This window comes from Carassius auratus, chromosome 43 (assembly GCF_003368295.1).
Source record: "Carassius auratus strain Wakin chromosome 43, ASM336829v1, whole genome shotgun sequence".
NCBI lineage: Eukaryota > Metazoa > Chordata > Actinopteri > Cypriniformes > Cyprinidae > Carassius > Carassius auratus.
In genome coordinates this window covers 9,891,296-9,916,166 of record NC_039285.1, presented here as the reverse complement: position 1 = coordinate 9,916,166, position 24,871 = coordinate 9,891,296, and the positions used below count along the sequence as shown (strand labels likewise).

At 35.8% G+C, this 24,871-nt stretch overlaps 1 protein-coding gene across 1 annotated transcript in view; it reads right to left on the bottom strand.

The window, feature by feature from the left end:
• Positions 1–3,341: 3,341 nt before the first annotated feature.
• LOC113061659 (leucine zipper protein 2-like) overlaps positions 3,342–24,871 on the bottom strand; it is a 106,910-nt gene continuing 85,380 nt past the window's right edge. The window contains exons 10-12 of the mRNA XM_026230970.1: positions 21,553–21,654; positions 5,412–5,483; positions 3,342–3,999 (exon numbers count right to left, since the gene is read on the bottom strand). Coding sequence (XP_026086755.1) covers positions 3,931–3,999; positions 5,412–5,483; positions 21,553–21,654 — 243 coding nt within the window. The 3' untranslated portion in view covers positions 3,342–3,930. The remainder of the gene's footprint in view (positions 4,000–5,411; positions 5,484–21,552; positions 21,655–24,871) is intronic.

The following is a 24,871-nucleotide window of genomic DNA, read 5'->3' as shown; positions in this document are numbered from 1 at the left end:
AGCATATTTTAGATTGTGGCTTTCTGCTAGTAACAACACTCACTCCATTTAAGGAGCAAAATCAATTCCTAATACATTTCATGGCACTCTTCATAGTCATACTTCTGAAATAATCGGACATAGTTCAGCTACATTTAAGAGGTGATTAGAAAGGGTTATGCACAACTATGTCAACGATTATGTGCTGTGGCTGAAGATCTTCTAAAACAAAGTACAACTAACATCTGAAATGCTGTAAGTTTTTTTCCCATTATCTAGTTAATTACAAATAAGCCATATTTATCTGTATGCCATTCCCGAGGGATGTCTTAGCAAACAGTGTACTATACAGTAGGTTACTATAGGGAGCTAAAATTCAATTTTAGCTAACCAAAAAATAACTAGTATATAAGTCCAAGAGTGAAATGTGACGAGGTGAAAGATAATAGATGAATAATTGTGTTTTTATGCACTGTGTGGGAGGCAGTGAGAAACTTTACTGCTAAGCCCCACAGCTGTAAAATCTGTCCTCACAATGACTTTACAGCTGGCTCGTGGCCACCTTTTTATAGACACGCAAATATCATGTTAAAGTTTGGCTTAGTGTTGGTGTCACTGAACCGGCTGGCGAAGATATTGTTGCCATGAAAACTTCCTCCATTCTTGAGGAGTAACTCGCCTCAAAATAAACCTAATGAATCATCTATCACTGTCCAGGTACAAAATAAAAGATGCTACACTACCATGTTTGGAAATGTTATTTTTGCCCAAATCAACATCTCCAGGGTGATGCTGTAATTTTGCGTCACCTCAAAAATAGGCCCAGCGTAACTGTTCTTATCGCCTAACGTCGGATGAGATTTAAAAGCTGGCCTGTTTCTGTTGGCTGTTGTTTCTATCTTAAAATACACCGTCTGCATAGTGTCCAAATGCATTTCTTCTCTCTCAGTGTGTATGCATGTTTGTGTGTGTGTGTGTGTTTGTAATTCTGCCTTTGGCAACCAGGAATCTTCACGAATCCACTGGCACCACATCTCACAGCTGGCACAGATTCTACAGCTTCCTTTTCTCCTGATGATGGCTGTTGTTGTTCCTGAAAACACTGTTTTACCTCCTCATAACTCAATGCGTAAAGAGCCAAACCACTAGAGGCGTCTGTACGTGAGTACTATCAGAGCGAGTTTGAATGGAAGTATTGATGGAGCTATTTAAATTCACTTTGAAGTTACTGATAGGCTCTATTTCCTCCACCTTTTCCCTGACTTGAGTGGGATAGATGGCATGAAGAGGGGAAAATTGGCTTTCTGAGCTGTAATTAGCCTATTCGAATGCTTTTCTCGAAATCATCCAAACCACATATAAGCATTAATGGAGGCTGAAGGCAACAAAATGGTTGGATTTTCCAAGATTAGAGGCGAATGACACATGTTGAACTCTTAAAAACATCAAAATACTACAGCATTTAGCATCGCCGTGCCTTCGCAGTATTTTCGCAGGGAGTGCAGAACAATGCTTTTAATCACCAAAGACTGTTGTGCGCTTTGAATTCAAAGACTGGAGGTAATATGCAAATGCAAAATTAATGTCTCATTCCCTGTGCTGAATGAAGCACTTGACTTTGAAAAGTTTGTTACAAGTCAGTCTCTATTCACAGCAAATGTAATCAGGCATGCTCTGCCTCTCCGCAAGGCTTTTTCAAAGAGGCTGGTATGAATCAGGTTTTGATCATGGCTCATTTTTATTTATAAGATCCAGTAGAGGGAAGTTTTTCAAGGGAAGACAACATCATATTTTTGGAAGCCACAGTGTAGCTACAGGTAAATTGGCTCTTCCCACGGATTTGTCACTATCGGTCTCATTTTCCCATGTAGTGATCTGAGAGTGAGCATGTAGTCCGTCAGGACACTTCAGATGGCATCTTCTCCAGCTCAAACATTCATGAGGAGCATCTCTATCTGGGATACACTTGGCATGCTTGCCCCTCTGAAGTTTTGATGATAATTGGCAAACTAGCAAATGGTCTGAAATCATCATTTGCAGTGGTTTTGCCACCTCCGACTCGAGAAAAATAAACTGTTGCCTCATTAAGACCTGTACTTTTTACACTGACACAAATGTGATGAAAAAAATACATTACAGAAAGACAAAGCACTGAATAATTTTCATAATCTTTAACAGAACAATAATGTCAGCTTTAATTTCCAAGACAAAGCCGCTGCTGTCACGTCAAGGCCTTTTTTTTAAACAAGCTGCCATCACAACTTTTCATCAAAACTAAGTTCCCCATAATTAAAAGTCTATTCTTGGAATTTGTAAGTTTTTTTCAGTTCAGTGTTTACATAAAGATAATATGAAGTTCAGCTGGGAAATGTGGTGAACAGAAAGAGACGGATGGAGAAAGAAAAATCAAAGGTCTATGAAAAGGCTAAGAATCGGATCTTTGAAGTTATTATGTTGTGCTGCTCACATACAGGATACACCAATCAGGACTTTTGCTTGATCCTGAGGGAGCTAGGTTATTGACCTTGCACTTTAAAGGTATGACAGAGCCTTTCTTGAATCACCAGAGGTGTTAATTAAACAGAGCAGCAGAGTCAGGACACAGGAAATGCACGGACAGTGACGAGTCTGTTATCTTACTCCACAAATAACCATTTTATTCTTCACACATTTAGCGAAAATCACGGTTTATTGTAAAGGACACAAGAAGGTAGAGAAAGAGAAAGAGATGTAGCAGTAGATTAAGTACTCGGTGCATGGCACATCATTCTTAGGGAGACGACTCACTGTGAGTCGAGTTTTTCTCTTTAATTCTGGCACCAAAAGCTCTGAAATATTCAACAGTGATAGTTGGCCAGCCAACTTGAGCCTTGTAATATGGAGTAGGAGGAGTAAATGAATCTTTGCTACAGCAAGAGACAAACCGTACCTTCACATTTCAGCTGCGTTAAACAGTTCTTTTCATCGTTTTAACAGAGGTGGGATTGATTTCGTTTCTGTTAGGGCTGCACGATTAGATGGAACAAAGCCGAAATTGCAACACGGCTTAGTGTGATTATGAAATCACAAATGCTGCAAATTATTAAATAAATATATGCATTAAATGCATTATAAATAAGAGTGAAGTGGCATTGTGTTTTTACACACATTTACACATGAGCAGCCAAAATAAAAGCTTAATGGTTAAACATTTGAAAAATAAAAATAAGACTCATTTTATTTCAATTTTACAATTGCACTGTAAAAATTTAATAATAATGCTTATAATAATAATAATTTTTATTATTATTATTATTATAAAGTGAATTATTACTATAATTATTTTTTTTCTTTAATGTTTTTCCTCCTCAAATCATGCAGCCCTATTTTGCATTCAGTACATGGCTCAATATTTTCATAAGCTGCTCAGAAAAAGTTAATATTTGACCTCCTGTGTAAATTTACAGAACTCAAACGACCCCCAGCGTGACCTTTAACACTGAAACTCTGGTCTGAGGTGCCAGAAATAGTTTTTAATTACAAACCACACAAATCAAAGAACACCGTGTCCTCACTTTGAAAAAAGAAAAGAAAAGAAAAAAGAATCAAAATAGACAAATAAAAAGTAACAATTATTATAAAACAACCATCATATCATACCATCGTATCTGTAAAATCAATATCTAAAACTCTATAATGCATGCCATACTATGCAGTTGTTTTTTTTTATTAAGAAAGTTCAAAATTTATGTTGGGAATTTATTTTTCTACATTAGCAGTGTAAGACTGAGTATTATGTGTTAGTGTCTGTTGTTGTTTGTGTTTGCTTACAGTCGTGTGTGTGTGTGTGTGTGCTTATAAGCTCAGTGAATGAAGAGGGGCTTAAACAGATCTGACATCATTTTTACCATGCAGAAAATCTGCCAAGTCTTCCACTGTCCCTTCAGTTGTGTTTGTCCATTTGTGTCTTTTTTAGTCTGTTTTCACACTTTCCTCTGCTGTCCTTGCATGACCTTGTCCGATCTGCTCTGGGGTCTTCGACTATAGAACAGAAATGACAAGAGAACACATGCATACCATAGTGAAGTCTGGCACAAACAAAGCAGGTGATTACACATTTAGACCTTCCTCTCCATTTCCCCATTGCTGTCAGACTGACCTATAATTTGACAAAACCTGTCACCGCTTGCTGCAGTTCTCAAGGCTGACACTTGTTAGCACTAGAGCAAATAGTCATCTGTGAGAGGGTGTGCACAGGTCTATGCTTACTGCATCTTGACAGCTCACTTATATTACATGGTGAACATGAAAATATAAATGTATAAAGCGAATTTGGTAACACTTTACAATAATGTTCTTTAGTTAACATGACCTAAGAATGAACAATACTTCTACAGCATTTATTAATGTTAATGTTAATTTCAACATTTATTATTTCATTATTAAAATCAAAAGTTGTCCTTGATAACATAAGTCAATGTGAATTAACATGAGCTAACAATGAACGACTGTATCTAAAAGTTTCTCAAAGATTACTGTAATAAATATAATGTTCATGGTTCGTTCATGTTAGTTAATACACTAACTAACATTAACAAATGGAACCTTATTGTTATGTGTTATCGCACATAACATGTATTTGAATACATGTATTTGTAAATACATAGTGCGGTCAAAAGGTCATAGACAACACTGAAAATCTGGGGATTCAAATTTAATTTAATTCTGAAAATTAAGTTTAGTTAGATTTTAGACAAAAAAAAACCATTATTATGTACAGTAAGTTACACACTTCTTCACACTTATAGGTTAGCAATTAATGTTGTGATGTTTTAATTAACTTTACACTTAAATCGTTGTGCCCACAATATGCACTTGTGTTGTTTTTTTTAAGGTCTCTTTTGCTAATTACAGCTGCTTTTATTTGACAATATAAATGTATCTATTGTCGCTTCTGACCAATTTAATGTTTACTTGTTTAATAAAAGTATTAATTAATCTAATATTAATTTCTTTCAAAAACATTCTTACCCCAAACTTTTGAGCAGGAATGTATTTTGTAAAGACAATATTTATGTACAGAAATCAATGGAAATGCATTAAATAAATAAATAGAAGCATTTTGAGTTTGAATTCACGCATTGTTAAAGGGATTGTTTACCCCAAATTGATTATTATTAAATGATTATTAAAGGCATAGTTCACCTAAATACATGTCTTGTTCTTCTGAAGAACACAAAAGAAGATCTTGTATCTTATATTTTTGTCCATACATTGAAAGTCCAGTGTTGTTTTGCTGTAGTATGGGCAAAAACAGTTGAAACATTCTTTAAAATTACTTGCATTCCACAGATGAAAGAAAGTCATACAGGTTTAGAAAGACATGGGGGGAGTAAATGAGAACAGATTTTTCATTCTTTAATTCTTTCAGTAGGGCGCATCAGAACACTCACTTGACTGTGGTCAAATGTCTTTTTCATCTCAGATGAACTCTCGGTCTGATTGTGGGAACAGTCTGCTCCCACCTGGAGGTGCAAACAAAGAAAGAAAGAGTGTGAGAGAGAGAGAGAGAGAGGGAGAGAGAGAGCGAGAGAGAGAGAGAGAGAGAGAGAGAACGTTAATGTTAAATTGAAAAGCAAATTCAAGGAGCAAACATATCCCAGGATCATCTAAAAAATCAAGTACAGAGTGAAGGGGAAAGATGTCTTGAATAAAAGCAATTTTTAAGTATTTTTAAAGTTAATAAATAAAAAATACATGGACGGGGCCACAATGGAGCAGTGATACTGTATAGACTACAATTGTTTACATTTTCTACAAAAGCCCTGAGCTATGATATTATACAATGTTGCATAGAAAACAGATTAATCATGTTGCTCAAGGGATGGAGTATTTCAAGGAAATGTTTTATATGCTTGTCTCTATGAGCTCTGAAACAAGCCAGAAAAATTTTTTGGATCAACACATTTAACAGAAGACTGCAAGACAGCAAAAGACAATGTTTAACAGAAAAATACACTCATAATTTTTTTTTTCATTCTGACAGGAAACACACACAGTGAGGTTAAAGAGATAGTTCACCCAAAAATAACAATTATGTAATTAATGGCTCACCCTCATGTCGTTCCAAACCAGTGAGACCTCTGTTCATCTTCAGAACACAGTTTAAGATATTTTAGATTTAGTCCGAGAGCTTTCAGTCCCTCCATTGAAAATGTGTGTACTGTCCATGTCCAGAAAGGTGCAACCGATGCAACCGGTTGTTGACTCGAGAACGAGTCAATCTTTTGTTTGTTATCTGGCTTGGCTCTGTGTTCATCTTCAGTTCTCTCTGGATATGAATTACTCTGGGATATGTGTTTGTTTGAACTCAGAGGGAGTGTCAGCCACATTAAAAAAGTTAACAGCTTAAGTAATTTGTCGATTAATGCTTATTGGAGATGCGAACCATTTCAAACGATTAAGTTCGATTTGGTGAACTGGTTCAAGAAGATCCGGTTACATCGAGTGATTCGTTCGCGAACCGGATGTCACAAACTGCTGTGAACGCACTCACAACAGACACAGAAGAGAAGATAATAGCCGTGTTTCCACTATCGAGCTAGGACCGGGCATGCTAGTGCGTGCCAGGGCCAGTCGCGTTTCCACTGTCACTTCCGGGGCTTGATCGTGCCTTGCCGGGGCTTCCTCGGGGCCAAAATCCTTGGGCCAAAGCGGGCCAGCTGGGGCTAGAGGAGGGGTTATGAACATAGGCGGAGTTTCTCAGCGTCTGGAGAGCGTCAGCACGGATCATTTAAAAAAGATAACAGCTTTAACAGCAGCATTAAAGACATTTTAAAATAAGTTGAGCTCAAAACTCACTCTTAGTTTGCAGCAAGTGTTTGAAATAACTTGATCCGATGTGGATTATAATCACTAAACAAGGCATAAATATTTATAAGCGATGTAAAAGACTATGCATGCTAAACATTAACGTTACCATAGTAAACATGGTAAAAATGACCGCTTTGATAAATCAGACGTCAGCTCCTTATTCTCTATCACAATTGTGTATTTATTAAGTAACATTTTATCTGTCGTCTCGTTTCGTGAGTTTAGCTCCACGTTGCATATCATCAAAATATAATAATGATTTTTGTTTGGGAGCTTTTATAAAAATAGAGAGTCTGCGCTGAGGATCATTTCAGAAAGATAACAGCTTTAACACCAGCATTAAACACTTTTTTTTTTAAATAAGTCGAGCTCAAAACTCTCTTTCAGTCAGCAGCGAGTGTTTGAAATAACTTGATCTGATGTGGATTATAATCACTAAACAAGGCAGAAATATTTATAAGCGATGAAAAAGATATGCACGCTAAACATGTTACCATAGTAAACATAAATATGACCGCTTGAAGAAATCAGATGTCAGCTTCTTATTCTATATAACGTAGTGTATTTATATAGTCGTGTATTTATTAAGTAACTTAATATTATCTGTCACAAGCCTCGTCTCGAGAGTTTATCTCACGTTGCCTATCATAAAAGAATATAGCCTAATAATGTTTTTTTGTTCGGGAGCTTACAAAAATAGAGATATTATCATTCATCCTAAATGTGACGGCTACTGTGGCTAATAAACAGAAACAGACTCGGCTGAATAAGCAGGCTATTTTCATGAGCGTTAAAAATAAATAAATAAAATAGAAATAAGTGTATTTATGTGTGAATAATTTTGAGTCCTGATAAATTAAAACAATATGATCAATGTATCACTTATTCTATAGTTAAAACATCGATGCTTTTGAATGTGAATATATAACAAAGCATGCAAACAAACGGCCGCTTTTATCATGTTCGTTTTGTGATCGCGCATGTTCCAGTGACTTATTTCTTAGTTTTCTGATAACTTCTCTTTGTTGGTGAAATTTGAAATTTGAAAGTTGCATGACATTGTTCTGAGAGGCGTGTAAAGGGCATGTTTTAGTGACGTGCAGCGGTGCTTCAGGCTCCACTGTGGAAATCCTGCGCTACTCTGGCCTCGGTGCTACTGGCCCGAGGCTATGAGCCCCACCTGGCCCGATTTAAGCCCTGGCTCGCACTGGCCCGACAGTGGAAATGCGGCTAATGCTGAATAAAGTCGTCGTTTTTGTTCTTTTTGGATCAAAATGTATTTTCGATGCTTCAGAATATTCTAACTGACCCTCTGATGTCACATGGACTACTTTGATGATGTTTTTCTTACCTTTCTGGACATGGACAGTATACCGTACATAGGTTTTCAATGGAGGGACAGAAAGCTCTTGACTAAATCTAAAATATCTTAAACTGTTTTCCGAAGGTGAACGGATATCTTACGGGTTTGGAACGACATGAGGGTGAGTCATTAAGGACATCATTTTCATTTTTGGGTGAATTAACCCTTTAAGTTAATGCAAGTGTTATAGGATTGTGCCTGGCAAAAGAACTACTTTATACAGGCAGTAAAGAGTAACCATCTAAAACTCTTGCCATATACTTTGTTCATTTCCTTCACTGCCTGGGCCTGATTCATCCTAAGTGCTCTTTCCTCAAAAAAATGGTCAAAGAATTGATTGCAGTAATGTACTGAAAACAGCAGAGATGATTAAATAGCAATTATCAATGTCTGTAAACTGTATATGCCTCTGGACAAGCTGGTGTGTGATTAATGCTATAAGAGACAAAAACAGTTGACATGCTTTTTTGATGGATGTGATTCAGTACTTCACCATCTGACAACAACTTCAGTTTGTTGTTATATACTCCATAACGAAACAGTCTGGATACGCAATTTAAATGTAAATAGCATATGAATTAATTACTGTATAAAATATTATATTTATATATTAAATACCGTTCAAAAGTTTGAAGTGTTTTTAAGAGTTTTTGATGCTTATGAATTGTCTTTTACCAAGGCTGCATTTATTTGATCAAAATATAGTATTGTGAACTTTTATTATAATTTAAAATAACTTTATTATATATATATACCATATATATATATTAGGGGTGTAACGATACGCGTATTCGTATTGAACCGTTCGGTACGACGCTTTCGGTTCGGTACGCGGTACGCATTATGTATACCGAACGGTTCGTTGGAGTAATTAATTATATTTGGAAAAAAAAAAAAAAAGAGAGAGATAGAAATATAATGATATGCGTTCAACAAGGTAGCCCAATAACCCAAACAACGTAACAGGCAACGCCCCTGACACTCCTGAAGAAGAAAAAAACACCATCTTATATGTTTATGTTATGCTACTCAGCAGGCGCTCGCTCACTCAGTACGCGCTGAAGGCTCGTTGCAAAATAGCCAATGCGTTTAACAGACTAGAAATGAGAAGATCCTCCAATAACCAACAGGTCTGGTGTTTGGGTGCACTTTGGATTCCCTTTAAGCTATAATGGTGATGGCAAGAGAGTGGTGGATAAAAAAACAATGGTATGTCGCATCTGCAACATGACAGGGTACACCAGCGGGAATACAAAAAAAAAAAAAAAAAACACCAGCGGGAATATCTGGGATATATGCGTCAGTACTATCTGGGAAAAGACGAAAAAAAGGAGAAACATGCACGCAGCAAACTATCCCTGCAGCATTTAGAAACTATAGCTTACAGGGAATCCAACCCAAACACCAGACCTGTTGGTTATTTTAGGATCTTATATTTCTGGTCTGTTAAATGCATTAGACATTTTGCAACGATCCTTCAGCGCGTGCTGAGTGAGCGAGCGCCTTAGGGGCCGTTCACATATCGCTCCTAAAAACGCGTGGAAAACGCTAAGCACGTCTTTCTCCTCCTTTCCAAAGCGCTCGGGCAGAAGCGCTCATGAGGCGTCTGTCTTTGCTAAGCAACAATGACGTGCTCTCTCCATGAGACGCGGAAATTTCAGCGAAGGATAAATGGATTTGCAGCTCTAAAAATCGCTTGCAGTAGCTCTGCTACTGAATTTATTTCAAAATTGCAATCCATATACAACTATGATCAGCTGTTCCTTCATCTTGGCTGAGCTCTCAACCTTGTTACGGGAAAGGATGAAGCTGATTGGTTGGTTCTTGTCACATGACCCGCGGTGCGCTTGCGGCATTCTGAAAAGTTGAGATGTTTTTACATTTTGCTGTATCTAAAACGTATCGAACCGAACCGAACCGAACCGTGACATCAGTGTATCGCATCGAACCGAACCGTGAATTTTGTGAACCGTTACACCCCTAATATATATATATATATATATATATATATATATATATATACACACATATATATGTATATATATATATATATATATATATACACACATATATATATATATATATATATATATATATATATATATATATATATATACACACACATATATATGTATATATATGTATATATATATATATATATATATATATATATATATACACACATATATATATATATATATATATATACACACATATATATATATATATATATATATATATATATATATATATATATATATATATATATATATATAAATTGCCTTTATCATTATACATTTAATAATAGTAAAAAAAATATTAATGTCTTTGCTGTCAATTTTGATGAACTTAATACCTCTTTGCTTAATAAAAGTATTCATTTACCAACTTTTGAACTGTAGTGTATACAGTGTGATCCAAAAATCAGCAACATTTCAATTTCAACTTAAAAATGTGACATTCAGATGTAAAAGAAATAGAACAAATAATAGATTCGTAGATTTGCCACTATTTCTAGGTCACTAATCAAACTGGGAAATTTGTGACACTGATCGTGTGACTCTTTGTACAGAAGGTAAGTGTTAGAACACACACTAATCTATGATTATTCGATCAATGTGTTATATCTCACTCACAGTCTCACTCTTTCTCTCAGTATAGTCATGGCTCCGTCACACACTGCTTTTATCAGTGCCATCAGCAGGGTGAAAGCTGCTTTGGGAACAGTTTCATTAGACAATCTTCATGGCATGTCATCTACCAAGAATGACACCTTCTCCCTAGGAACCTGTGTTTCTCTCCCTCTTTCTGTCTGTTGATGCTTCCTGTCTCCACACACCTCCTCACATCGCCCTTTTCCCCTCTTTTACACACACACATTCAGCTAACACACAACCCATTCTCACTCCAAAGGCGTCAAAAACCGAAGCATGGTCAAGCGCCCCTAGCGTCACTTTTATGACGCCAAATGTGCCTCTCGGCGTCGAATATCGAAGCACTACGACCTTCATTGCTTTCAGTGGGAAACTTTTGGCGTCAGAATTCGACACGAAGACATGAGATGTTTATCGCTATGAAATCACGTTCAAGAAGTCTCATTCAGCACACATCGCGCGATACTTGCTATCAGTTCCACAGTTTGGGTGAGTAGTCCTCGATACGCTCTTTTAATGCCTTTTATAAAATGTATTCTGTCTTCTTTATTAATCAGATTAGCGCCATATGTTTAATCGCTGTATTATATCGGTCATCCGCCGCTGTCTTTGAGTTTCATTGCGTTTAAATAAATGAACACAGCTGCTAATTAGTGTGATTAAACTGTCACGTGACGTGCCATAGACCTTCGATCCGTTTTATATTATTATTAATTTCAGGATCAATGATGTAAGTTGTATTTGTAGTAAAATCATGGTAATCACGACACTTACAATAGTAATAAATGAAATGTGAAGTTAAAACACAGTAAACGGGACATTAGTAACTGTAACTGTAGTTTTACTATGGTATATTAATAATCAATACAACAATACAATAATCACCAAACCAGCTATGTTTGTATTACTGTAATGTTAGTGTTTTTATGTGCTTTTATATGACAGATATCACAGTAATCATATGTTCTGTACCATGCTTTTAATACCTTTTAATGTAAATCCAAAAAAATTTTTTTAAAAATAAATAAATAATTAAAAAATATATTTTTTCATCTTGCAGTTCATTCATATCAGTTTATATCTAAATATAATGCCACAGATCATTATTAACATTCTGTATATAATTCAATTTTATTTTCTCTCCCCTTTTTTATTATTTTTATTTTTAGCTGAGAAGACGTAAAGGAAGCAGTCATCCCAGTGGTGTTTCTGGAGAGCTATTCCTTCAGAAATGGAGAAAACAGAAAGCTGTGGAGGCAGACATTTGCAGCAGTAAGTCTGTGATAGTTTGTCCCTTTTGTCAAACATTCCTGCTTTTATAATTTGTACAGCATTTGTTGTTTCTTAAACTGTTGCACTGTCCAAATACCCACACTTCCCATCTTTGCACTTGACCACTTGATTACTTATTTGTCGTCTTTCCTGTATTTGGCCTAGTGTTCAAGTGAGCATGATGACCACAAGTGTGTGTCGAACTTTTCATCACCTGATGACTGTGTTTCCCAATCCTGATCCTGGAGAACCCCAGCACTGCACGGTTTTGGCGTCTCTCTTATCTAACAAACACACTTTTGAGGTCTTGGAGACTTCACTGATGAGCTGATGAGTTGAATCAGGTGTGTTTGATCAGGGAGACATCTCAAATGTGCAGTGTTGGGCTTCTCCAGGACCAGGATTGGGAGCCACTGCCTTATGGGACACTTATGTGTTTACAGAGATTTTTAATATCCAATTATCAATATTTCACATACTGTACATTGGACAGCTTTCCGTGACCTCTTGTGAGATCTCGGTAAAAAGTCTGATGATTTATTCCAAAACATGTATGATGGGATACACTAAGCTTTGTATAGCGCTCCGGAGCAGTATTGGAGAGGTTTAGTGTGTGTTAAGGACGCTGTGCTTTGGCATTATTAAGACCGGGGACAGTCTCGTTCACACACTGTCACATACACACACTCTCAAGTGGCCAAGACTGCAAGTGTGGGTATCTGGACAGGGTCAAAGTCTTAAAAATGATCCCTAAACACGGTCGCACATCACAGTCTTAATAATCCAGTTTAACACTTGTATGATATTGTACAAGCCCCAGGACGGTCTCATCTGACACTATCAAAAGAATTCATATGACTATAGCTTGCTATTAATGACTTGCTTTCAATAATGGATGCATTTAACATTTAATTATACTGCATCTTTACAGAGGTGTAATGTACAAGTTGCACGTAATTAATAATATTTCCTTCCTTCTGTCTTACAGGATTGTTTGCAGATAATGTTGTTCTTTTTCAGGTCTAAAATATCGAGCTCAACCGCTATTTTAAGAGCCAACCCTCACAAACCTTCCTAAAAACTAAAAGAGCTATTTCTGAGTCTCAGCGAATCTTGCCATGATCAGCTCTTCCCAGGTACATTTGTTTAGAATATTTTTTTAATAAACATTTACTCATCAAATGCTCTGGTCTGAATCTTATTTTAAATTAACTTAATTATGTTTAATGAGCAATATTAATTGCTCACAGAGTAAGTAATGATTATCTTATTTCACAGAAGAGAAGGAAGACCAAGGAAATGATTTGCTCAGGATGAGAAATGAAGATGGCCATCTTGTGCTCAAACAAACAGAAGTCCTCTGGTATGTGTATGTTCAAGCAATGCTGTGTTATACAACATTTTATGATGATCTCTCACAGAACTGGTCATGCCAGCCTTGATTTCTTTTTATACTATTACAATTACAGCATGTTAGCAAAGTGTGACTGGACATTTTTAATATTATGTTTTTAAAAACACACCACCTGTTTTAAAAGTAGACAAGTATCATGAAATTGGTTTAGCTGATATAAACACCAATTGACATTATTTCATTGTTTTGTAAATGTTATGTTATAAATTGTGAATTGATAGTTGATTGGTTTGAAGCCAGGCCTTACACTGCACAGACTAAAACACATTTGTGAGAGAAGTCAGGAACTTTGGAGAAAGATTCTAGAGGAAGAAAACACATTTACTGCAACAATAGATGAATTCTAGAGTCTCTGAGAACTACACATGCTAATGCAGTCTCATGAGCAAGACCTTTGCCTCTGTAACTTTTTCTTAATTCTTGCAGAATGACATTTTTATTGCAGTATTGTGATTTGTACAGATGATCTCATCAGCCAAATGAGGGGTTTTGACCAAGTGATGCTCTTGAAAGGAGTGAAAGAAGAGGATGTGGTAAATTGTCTTCAGAGATAAACCTTCTCTGAAGGTCTTAAAACAGCTTGAAGAATGGTAAGTGTACAGTACTACAAGGGTCATAGTTACTCACCCTGCTAAAATCACACAGAACATAAGCTGAGCTCTCTGTCCATTAAACAACTTCATCTGGATTGTTTGTTTCACTTTGACCAGGTCTGGGATCTTAGGACTGAGAGATCCTCTGGCTGAGAACAAGCTACACCACATCAGTGCTGGATATCAACCACAAACTGTTTCCAGACACGACAGAAGAAGATCATGATGGGGAGATGAAACCAGTTTAGATGTGATGATGGGAATCATTATTTTCTGGAACAGTATCACATGTCTTATATGTATCACATGATCTGTATGAGGTTAATGTATTTTTGATGATAATTATTTTCATTGAATCTTATTTGTCTTGATGCTACTTTATCAACTTTGTAGTCTATGCTTCAATAAAATGAAAATGGTGAATATTGTGTTCTGAAGATTCTTGGTAAATACATCATTTTACTAGGTAGGCTCATATGTGTTTATTTTAGACTTGGAAAAACTACATATTATTGGGATTTTTTTTTATTTAAGACATAAACATTTTTGATCGGATTAATAACATCTGGGACATCAATACAACAGAAAGTAATTTTTTATATTTTAGTAGCAAATATGCAATTTTTTTGTGAAATAAAGGGAGTTACGAGATTAATTATTCTGCATTACAAGATGGTGCCATGGGCTTTATTGTTAAAAACACTTGAGGGATAACTGAGAATGTAACAGGAATGATCAACATGGATCTTGTACTGTATTCAAACCAAGAGCACACACATTACTGATGTCCAGTACCTGAGGAGCAAGATACGGGGTGAGGAGGACATTTTTACACTGATTTTTGCTAATTAGTTATATATATATAAATATATATATATATATATATATATATATATATATATAAATTAATATTCTTAGCACTGCATGAATTTGTCCTTGTGTAATAGTGAAGTATCACAATGTGTATACATTGTCCTTGATTACTGCTTTACAGTGGGGAATAGATAAAGGCAAGTTGTTGCAGGTTCATCCATTATATTTCTTGCCATTTACTTCAAAAATCAAAGAAATAATCTATTATTTTCATTATTAAATCCTTTCTTTCTAATTTTTCCATGTTTCATCAGATGGCTTCACAATGTCCTGTCTAAAGGTATAATAACCATGATGAATAGAATAGAAAACAGAGGACTGTGAAAACTGTCAGATATAAATGTGACTCAGCTCAGTTTGTTGTCCATGATGAGGAGAATACATATATGTAGGTTTTATTGCCCTTCTACCCCCAGGGGCCCAGTAGCACCCCCTGGAAGAGCCCAAAACTGTACATTTCAAATGGCTGTAAATCAGAGTCCAATTAACATATCAAAGAGAAAATGGGCAGGATTACTACTTATGCTATGCTGATAAAATAATGTTGAGCTCAGTTTTCAGAAATAAATGGAAAGCTGGCATAAAGGCTTTTTAATTATTGCTCACTGTAAAATACCACATTTCAGTCTGCCTCTCAAATATATCATAGAGGATTGCACAATGAAAATATTTAGATATCCAGTTTTCCTTAAAATAAATAATTTATTTCGTTTCGTTAATAAAAAGTTTTAAACTACATTACCCACAAGCCTCCGTCGTTCTATCTATGGAAAGGCAACACTAGGGGGCTGTTTTTTGTAGTTCATTGAAGTTATGCTTAGGGTTAGGATTAGGATCTCGCTAAAGATGTCATTTTTCTCAAGATAGCAACATTTCATTGTTGACTTAATATATTACTAATGTGATGATAGCAGCAAAACATACTTTTTAACATTATGCGCTGTTTAATATGGGTTAAAAGACAGTCCAACCACATACTGTCCTGAAAATTCACAGCCAATGACATCAAAGCTGAACAGCAGCGTCACACTTCCTTATCCATTTATGACAGATGTCTTTCGTTTTTCGGCTGAAAGGATAGATTCGGTTAACAATAGATTAAGCTTGCTTCTTATTAGATTGTGTTTTATTAACGTCTTCACCTTCCTCCGTTGTTCAGCTTGACAAAAATTGGGCAATATTGATGTGCACATGCCCAGCAGTCGCAGTTGTATCCAACAGATTCATCTAATTAAATATATAAGAAACATTTTTAAGATTTTTTTTTTTTTTTTGACCAAAGACAAATATATTTACTAATCAAATGATGTGCTTCTAAAATTTACATTGTATATTACATTGTGTTTTAAGGTTAAAATTGTTCACATTTGTGTTTCTGTGATTTACCATTATCTACCATTTGAACTCTAGGAATAAAAACAGAAATTATAAATGAATGAATGAATGAGCAAATAAATACATAAAGCATAATAAACATGCATATTTTTGTAAGGATCTTCCATTATTTATTGATATGTCAAACTTATTTAAAGACAACATGCCCAGATTACTACACTGCATCCTTTGTCACCAAGCTCGTTTTTGCCACCATAAAGAATAAAAAGGCAGTAATGTTGTAAACATTAACTATTTTCAGTATGCAAATGAAAATGCTTTTATTAAAAAACAAAACAGTAAATACAGGTCTTTCAGTGAACACTGGAAAAAGATAAATTTTCTTAAAAATTAAATTGACCAAAATGTTATACAACACAATGTAAATGTTTCAAACTCACAAAAAAAACACCATGAAGACATGCATGTCAAGTGTGCAATATCATCTTTAAAACTCTATCAGCACAGCATCAAATGAACACTGATTGTCTGAACAATGAAAGACAGAGAAAGAAAACAAACACCAGCTAGCTTTGACAATAACATCATGAATTCACTTCATGACTGGAACTAGGGGATGACTGTGTATGAATATCTCCTTTACTAAAACTCCTGATGAGAACTGATGCTTTTTTTAATGATACAAGCATTAGGAAGACACCAAGTAAAGTTTACTGTATGAAGCTTGAAAAAGAGAACACAGTGCTTTATCAATACAAAAAAATACTATTTTTAACTATTGTTTTCATCACTGATTCTGTAATGTATTCATTATGAGCTTATAATTAAAACAAAGTTACATCTTCTGCAAAAATCAAACCACTGCAAAGTCTAATCACTGATCCAGGGACCATTTCTGTGTGTGCAGTGGATTAAGAGTTAACAAGGTGAGTCCTTGTGCATGATGGAGGACTACAGCGTTACCAGCAAACAATCCTGTAAGACAGAAAGGAAGGAAATATTACATTACATTCAACTTATACATTACACTGTGTTTTGTTTGGACCATAAAAGCAGCCTCTGTAAAGATGCAGTATAATTAAATGTTAAATGCATCCATTATTGAAAGCAAGTCATTAATAGCAAGCTATAGTCATATGAATTCTTTTGATAGTGTCAGATGAGACCGTCCTGGGGCTTGTACAATATCATACAAGTGTTAAACTGGATTATTAAGACTGTGATGTGTGACTGTGTTTAGGGATCATTTTTAAGACTTTGACCCTGTCCAGATACCCACACTTGCAGTCTTGGCCACTTGAGAGTGTGTTTATGTGACAGTGTGTGAACGAGACTGTCCCCGGTCTTAATAATGCCAAAGCACAGCGTCCTTAACACACACTAAAGTGTCCCATAAGGCAGTGGCTCCCAATCCTGGTCCTGGAGAAGCCCAACACTGCACATTTGAGATGTCTCCCTGATCAAACACACCTGATTCAACTCATCAGCTCATCAGTGAAGTCTCCAAGACCTCAAAAGTGTGTTTGTTAGATAAGAGAGACGCCAAAACCGTGCAGTGCTGGGGTTCTCCAGGATCAGGATTGGGAAACACAGTCATCAGGTGATGAAAAGTTCGACACACACTTGTGGTCATCATGCTCACTTGAACACTAGGCCAAATACAGGAAAGACGACAAATAAGTAATCAAGTGGTCAAGTGCAAAGATGGGAAGTGTGGGTATTTGGACAGTGCAACAGTTTAAGAAACAACAAATGCGGTACAAATTATAAAAGCAGGAATGTTTGACAAAAGGGACAAACTATCACAGACTTACTGCTGCAAATGTCTGCCTCCACAGCTTTCTGTCTTCTCCATTTCTGAAGGAATAGCTCTCCAGAAACACCACTGGGATGACTGCTTCCTTTACGTCTTCTCAGCTAAAAATAAAAATAATAAAAAAGGGGAGAGAAAATAAAATTGAATTATATACAGAATGTTAATAATGATCTGTGAGCATAATATTTAGATATAAACTGATATGAATGAACTGCAAGATGAAAAAATATATTTTTTAATTATTTATTTATTTTTAAATTTTTTTTTTTTTGGATTTACATTAAAAGGTATTAAAAGCATGGTACAGAACATATGATTACTGTGATATCTGTCATATAAAAGCACATAAAAACACTAACATTACAGTAATACAAACATAGCTGGTTTGGTGATTATTGTATTGTTGTATTGATTATTAATATACCATAGTAAAACTACAGTTACAGTTACTAATGTCCCGTTTACTGTGTTTTAACTTCACATTTCATTTATTACTATTGTAAGTGTCGTGATTACCATGATTTTACTACAAATACAACTTACATCATTGATCCTGAAATTAATAATAATATAAAACGGATCGAAGGTCTATGGCACGTCACGTGACAGACAGAGTTTAATCACACTAATTAGCAGCTGTGTTCATTTATTTAAACGCAATGAAACTCAAAGACAGCCGCGGATGACCGATATAATACAGCGATTAAACATATGGCGCTAATCTGATTAATAAAGAAGACAGAATACATTTTATAAAAGGCATTAAAAGAGCGTATCGAGGACTACTCACCCAAACTGTGGAACTGATAGCAAGTATCGCGCGATGTGTGCTGAATGAGACTTCTTGAACGTGATTTCATAGCGATAAACATCTCATGTCTTCGTGTCGAATTCTGACGCCAAAAGTTTCCCACTGAAAGCAATGAAGGTCGTAGTGCTTCGATATTCGACGCCGAGAGGCACATTTGGCGTCATAAAAGTGACGCTAGGGGCGCTTGACCATGCTTCGGTTTTTGACGCCTTTGGAGTGAGAATGGGTTGTAACACACAGCCACTTACCTACAATAACAAACACACACAAATCCTGCCATTATAGTTGATAAGTGCATGTCAGCAACCAGCGTGATGTACTGTATATCTCATCGAGCCTACAGTACTCCTCTCTGCTCAGCTGATGTGTAATGCATTGTTTCCAGTTCATCTTTCCAGTATTGTCTTAAACCGTCCAGACTAGAGGATTCCACATCTTGTTTCAACTCTATAATGCACTATAATTTAAAAATACCGTTTTAAGAGATTTTTACTCAAGAATGTACATAGAATTCAAATATGCGGTTTGTTAATAAAGATAATGACTATTTATATATATGAGCTCCAGGGTGTTAGCACCCGTTCAGCGCTAATGAACCTGCTGAGAACAGCTTTACCTTTGCAGCTGACTCTGATGTTTCTATAGTGGTTAAACATGAGACAGAACTTTTTTTTAGGTAAAACTTACAGTCTTTGGTCTTATTAATCTCTTATTTGTTCCAGATCAAATACTAACCGCTTTCCTCAACGGACATTCAAACTAAAATTAAATGTGAATATGAGATTGAGCTGAAGAATGAATGCTGTATCAGATGCATGTAATGACACTCGCTCAGTCCATCTCTCTCTCATAACACTACTCTACATAATACAGTGAGCTTTTGATACAGTAATACAATAAGCTTTCAATGAAACAACTAAATGCTCCTACATTTATTCAAATGTAATGTTTCGAATTAGTAACGAAGGCTCAGCTGTTAAACTATCAACTAGATGAAGGTTTTTACATACACTGTTGTTGTTGTTCCTTATGCATTTACACACTCGTGCCATTAAACTGTTGTATAAATGCAATATCACACTTGTCGCCATGCAATATGGCTGTATATCAGCACGCTGTGCTCACCTGCAGCCAAAGTCCCTTTTAGGCAAGTCGTTTCACTAGGTGCCTATCTTTGAAACGCCCCTTGGGCATGCAAAACTTCAAATTCTTCAAAACTGTTCACCAAGCTTATTATTAAATTTCATATATGAAGTCACCAATGAAATATGGCAACAACTGACTCACTTGCCAGTGTGCATGCACAGTTCTAAGCCTGCGTCTCAGAACAATGACTGTCTCTGACTGCAGCTGCAATGATGCAGCGTAGGTCACTGAATGAGGGGGAAAAATCTCTACTTTTTTGCTCCTCTCTAGCTTACTTCCTAATCTAGCTATGTAATAAACTGTAACACACAATGCCAGTTTATTAGACAACTAGATTAGGAAGTAGGCTAGAGAATAGAAAAGCAGATTATTATTATTATTTTTTTCTCATTTTGTGGCCTAAGCTAGTGGAGGGAGCGTTTGTAGAAACTGAGTTTGTAGTGAACTGAGGAAGGGAATGGCTGTTCCAGTGATAGTCCTGAATGCCAGCTTCAAAACCTTTGATTCTGGCCGTATCTGGGAGCCAGTGGAGTGAGATCAGAGTACAAAGCATACACAGTTAGGAAAATCTGGCTGTGTGCATACAATGCTTTTACAGATTTGCTTTGTTCTTCTTCTGTAGGTTGCTTTGGATAAAAGCATCTGATAAATGCAAATGAACAGAATATTGCAGTTTGTTTTACAACAAAAAACTGTTTTAGATTTGTTTTTTTACAATAATATAATACAAATAATTTTAGCAATTATTATTGAGTTATAACTAAAATATATTTTCAGTACTTTTTAGTACTAAGAAAACACCTTTTCAGGTTTTCTACTTCAATATTTCAGGTTTAAATCAATGTACTTGCCCTTTCTTTGTAACAATTGATGAAATTTACTAGAACTTTCTGAGTGAAAACATAAAATTTTTGTAGTTTTTACTTTGAGATTCTTATATATATATATATATATATATATATATATATATATATATATATATATATATATATATATATATATATATATATATTGTTTGTTTGAGCATCCTGACCAGCCCGACACAACTCTGTCTCACCAGTGGTGTTATTTTGAGGTAGGTCTATCTGTTTGTCTTGCTGACCAATAAAAGAAAAGAGGAGTACTTAAGGAATCTATTTGAAAACAATAATTATTATTAGTTCCATTTAGTGTCATAAAGGGACAGGAATTACACACTTCACCCTTAACTAAATGGAGCAGCAATATTTTCTCATGGGTCCAACAGCATCGTTCAATATAGCATTGATCACAAGAAAACTGCTGAGCGAGGCCTCAAAGCTCATTCTTGAACGAAATTTAATGCAAAGTTGTAAATGATCTTTAATAGCTAAGGGATACACTGAGATGCAATGAGCATAAGTCGCCCCATTTAGTCCAAAGGGTTAGGATGTGACCATTAGAGTATAGGGCACTAAAGATTTACCTTCACCATCTGGCAGTCTTTCGGTCCTGGGCTCTCTCTCCTCATTACTGCACTGCTCACAGGCAGTTTACTTGTTGTGATCCGGGGAACTTTCGGGATGTCCTTAAGGAAGAGAGCATAAAGAAACAGAGCGTTACTATATGAAAGACATAAAGGGAAAGAGAGAGGAAGAAAAAGAGGGAAAACAGTATAGTGCTGGGGTTAAATTCTCCAAATGGTTTATTATAAGCACAGACAATTTTCTACTTAGGCTAATATATATATATATTAGGGATGCACCGAAATTTCGGCCACCGAAAATTTTCGGCCGAAAATGGCCTTTTTGGTTTTCGGCCGATAGACTTTTATCACCGAAACAACACGGCCGAAATGTTGTGATGACGCAAACAGAAACCGCGACCTGCACGTGCACCTGCATAGCGCAGACCACGAGCTCCACGCGACATTCACTTAACACCAGTGAGAACATTCTCTCTCTTCGTATTCCTTTATTCGCAGCACTAAAGCGTCTCCTAACAAAGAGATTAAGACGGACCACGAAGTAAAAACAAAGAAAAGTACAGTCTTATAGAGTCTGTTAGCACACGTCTCATTGAGATCTTTTCGGATCCTCTGCACTTCATCACGAATGTGCTTGATCCGCATTATAAAGACCATTAACGTTACTTGGAATGCGGAAATAAGGCAGCGCGCACAAGAAATGATCCAGGCCGCGCTAGATGTGGAGAACCCGCGTGGAGACGGAGAAGTGCCAAGCGCAGGAGACTGATCAGAGCGCAGAAAAAAAGACTGATCTCTGCACCAGATGAGTGGCATGCACCATCGCTGTCTGATATGTTCAGTGGAATTCTGCAAGAAAGTGCCTCAAATAATAATAATACGTTGGCTATTTTGTTCTTAGGCTACTATATATACACACACACACACACACACAAACATACATACATAATATCAGATTGTAGCCATATTTATGCTAGATTTCTGCTTTAATTTGATAAAAAATGTTTATTTATGCCCTGGCCCTATTTAAATACACTCTCTCAAATATTTCTCAAATGTCAGGCAGATGACAAGCTCAACTGCTCAACAGCTAGATGGTTAACTGTCTGAAGTCCCCATCCCCAGAAGTGATAACAGTCTTGCCAACTGGAGAAGTAATGCACTTTCTAGTCCTACATAGAAAAATTTCAAATGCACTTCACCTAAATGCACTTTGTTTTTATGAGAGAACTGTTCATTTTAAAACCTTTCTGCAGGCCAGTAGGCCTGTACATTATTATTAAATATACACATGAGTGGGATACATTTTTAGTTTGAATTTTATTTTATACTGTGCTTGTTGCAATGATTGTTGCAATGTGCTTAATAAATATTTGCATCATTTGTAATTATGTATTTTTATGTTTTTTTTTTAAAAAATAAGTTATGTAATTGTAATTATCTTTGAAACTTTAATATTAATTTATGCAATTGCAATGTCTTAATTTTAGTAAAGTTAGTACACGGTCATAGCAATAATGCAATGGTACTAATAATTGACATAATTTCTTTCGGTGTTTCGGTTTCGGTTTTCGGCCTTGGTTTTCTCTTTTTCGGTTTTCGGTTTCGGCTAAGAATTTTCATTTCGGTGCATCCCTAATATATATATATATATATATATATATATATATATATATATATATACATATCTTGAGAACCAAATTAGCATATTAGAATTATTTCATCGCAGATCATATGACACTGGAGTAATTATTTTTACTGAAAAATCCCCTTTGCCATTACGTGAATAAATAAATTGGAATAATACTTCACAATAGTACTGTTTTTATTCTCTATTTTTACAGTTTATATATATATATATATATATATATATATATATATATATATATATATATATATATATATATATATATATGGCGATTTATACACCAATATTTTGAATGGTAGTTTATATCTAGAAAGATTTGTTGTTGTTTATTAATGGAATGGCACTTTTATGTGGATGATTTGTCTGTAATAATAATAATAATAATAATAATAATACAACTGTGGAATAACTAATCACATCAATATATCAAATAATATATATTTGCAATATTTACCTTACATAAGATAAGCAGTAATGTATCAGAGACACAGAGCCAGCAGGTAAATATGTCTAAGATTATATGTGCTGAAATGGAGACTCTGGGTAAATCAGTCTTAGTGTGAATATTAATAATAAAAAAAGCACATGGGGGACGAGGTTTCTAGCTAAGCTCTTCACACATCCTTTCACTCATTTACTGAGCAAAGACAGATGAGATAAATACTACTGTAACAAACTTCATACAGTCTCTGAAGCGTCTCTCTGGAGAAGTAATGCTATAACAATAATCAGCTTAGGGACTCTCCGCTCCTCAGAGTGAATGAAATAGAATATGACACACTTATTGCTTCCCCATTGCAAATCAGCATGATATCCGCAGAGGCCTAGTTTTTGGTAAGCCACTTTTGAACACACTCATCTGGTTTTGACTTGAGTGCTCAGTTATGCACTGAGATATCCAAACCTGAAAGGAAAAGGTGTATATACTGTAGCTTCAAAAAGTCACTTTTATTATCCATTGCAAAGCAGAAAAACGTAGTTTTGGGCTGGTAAGAATCCCGGTTATGAAGGCTTTGAGATAGTTGTTGAATTTCAAGTAGCAGTTAAAAAGCCCTTCTGTGCTGTAAAGTTTGCACATTTCACTTCAGGACATATCCCTGAATCTTGTATAAAGCCCACAGAAGTCTTGTTTTTACATCAGAAATGGTGTGCTATATTTCAATTCAAGCAACTCTCATGAGAAGACCAGCAACGTCAAGACAGGACGCCGTGGGGTGAGTCTTGTAAGGAGTTATTAAAATTAGGGTTTCGTGTCTGGGTTATTTGTTCAAAACACCTGCTTTAATTAATTGGCTTGGCCTCCTTGGTTTAAGACGAGCTAATTAGCGGATGTTTGATAGAGATACCTGCAGGGAAAGCAGTGGTATAAATTTTCCCGCTTCTCGGTTTGTTCAGACTGTCAGTTAATTAACTCTGTTTAACTGTACATAGCGAATCAACAGAGCTAACGATCTGTTTCCGTGATTTCCAGCGTCATCATGATCAGTGCTCTGTTGATGTCGGCTGTTGTTGGGTTGAGATGGAGAGATCAAAACTTGTAACTTTTGACCTCTTACCTATTTTGCCAATTTAATTAATGTACTAGTTATGGTGACTGCTGTATTCTTGTAGCATGACTACAAGTGCATGATTTAAAGATGTATGTAATTTCTGCATTACTACAGACACAGA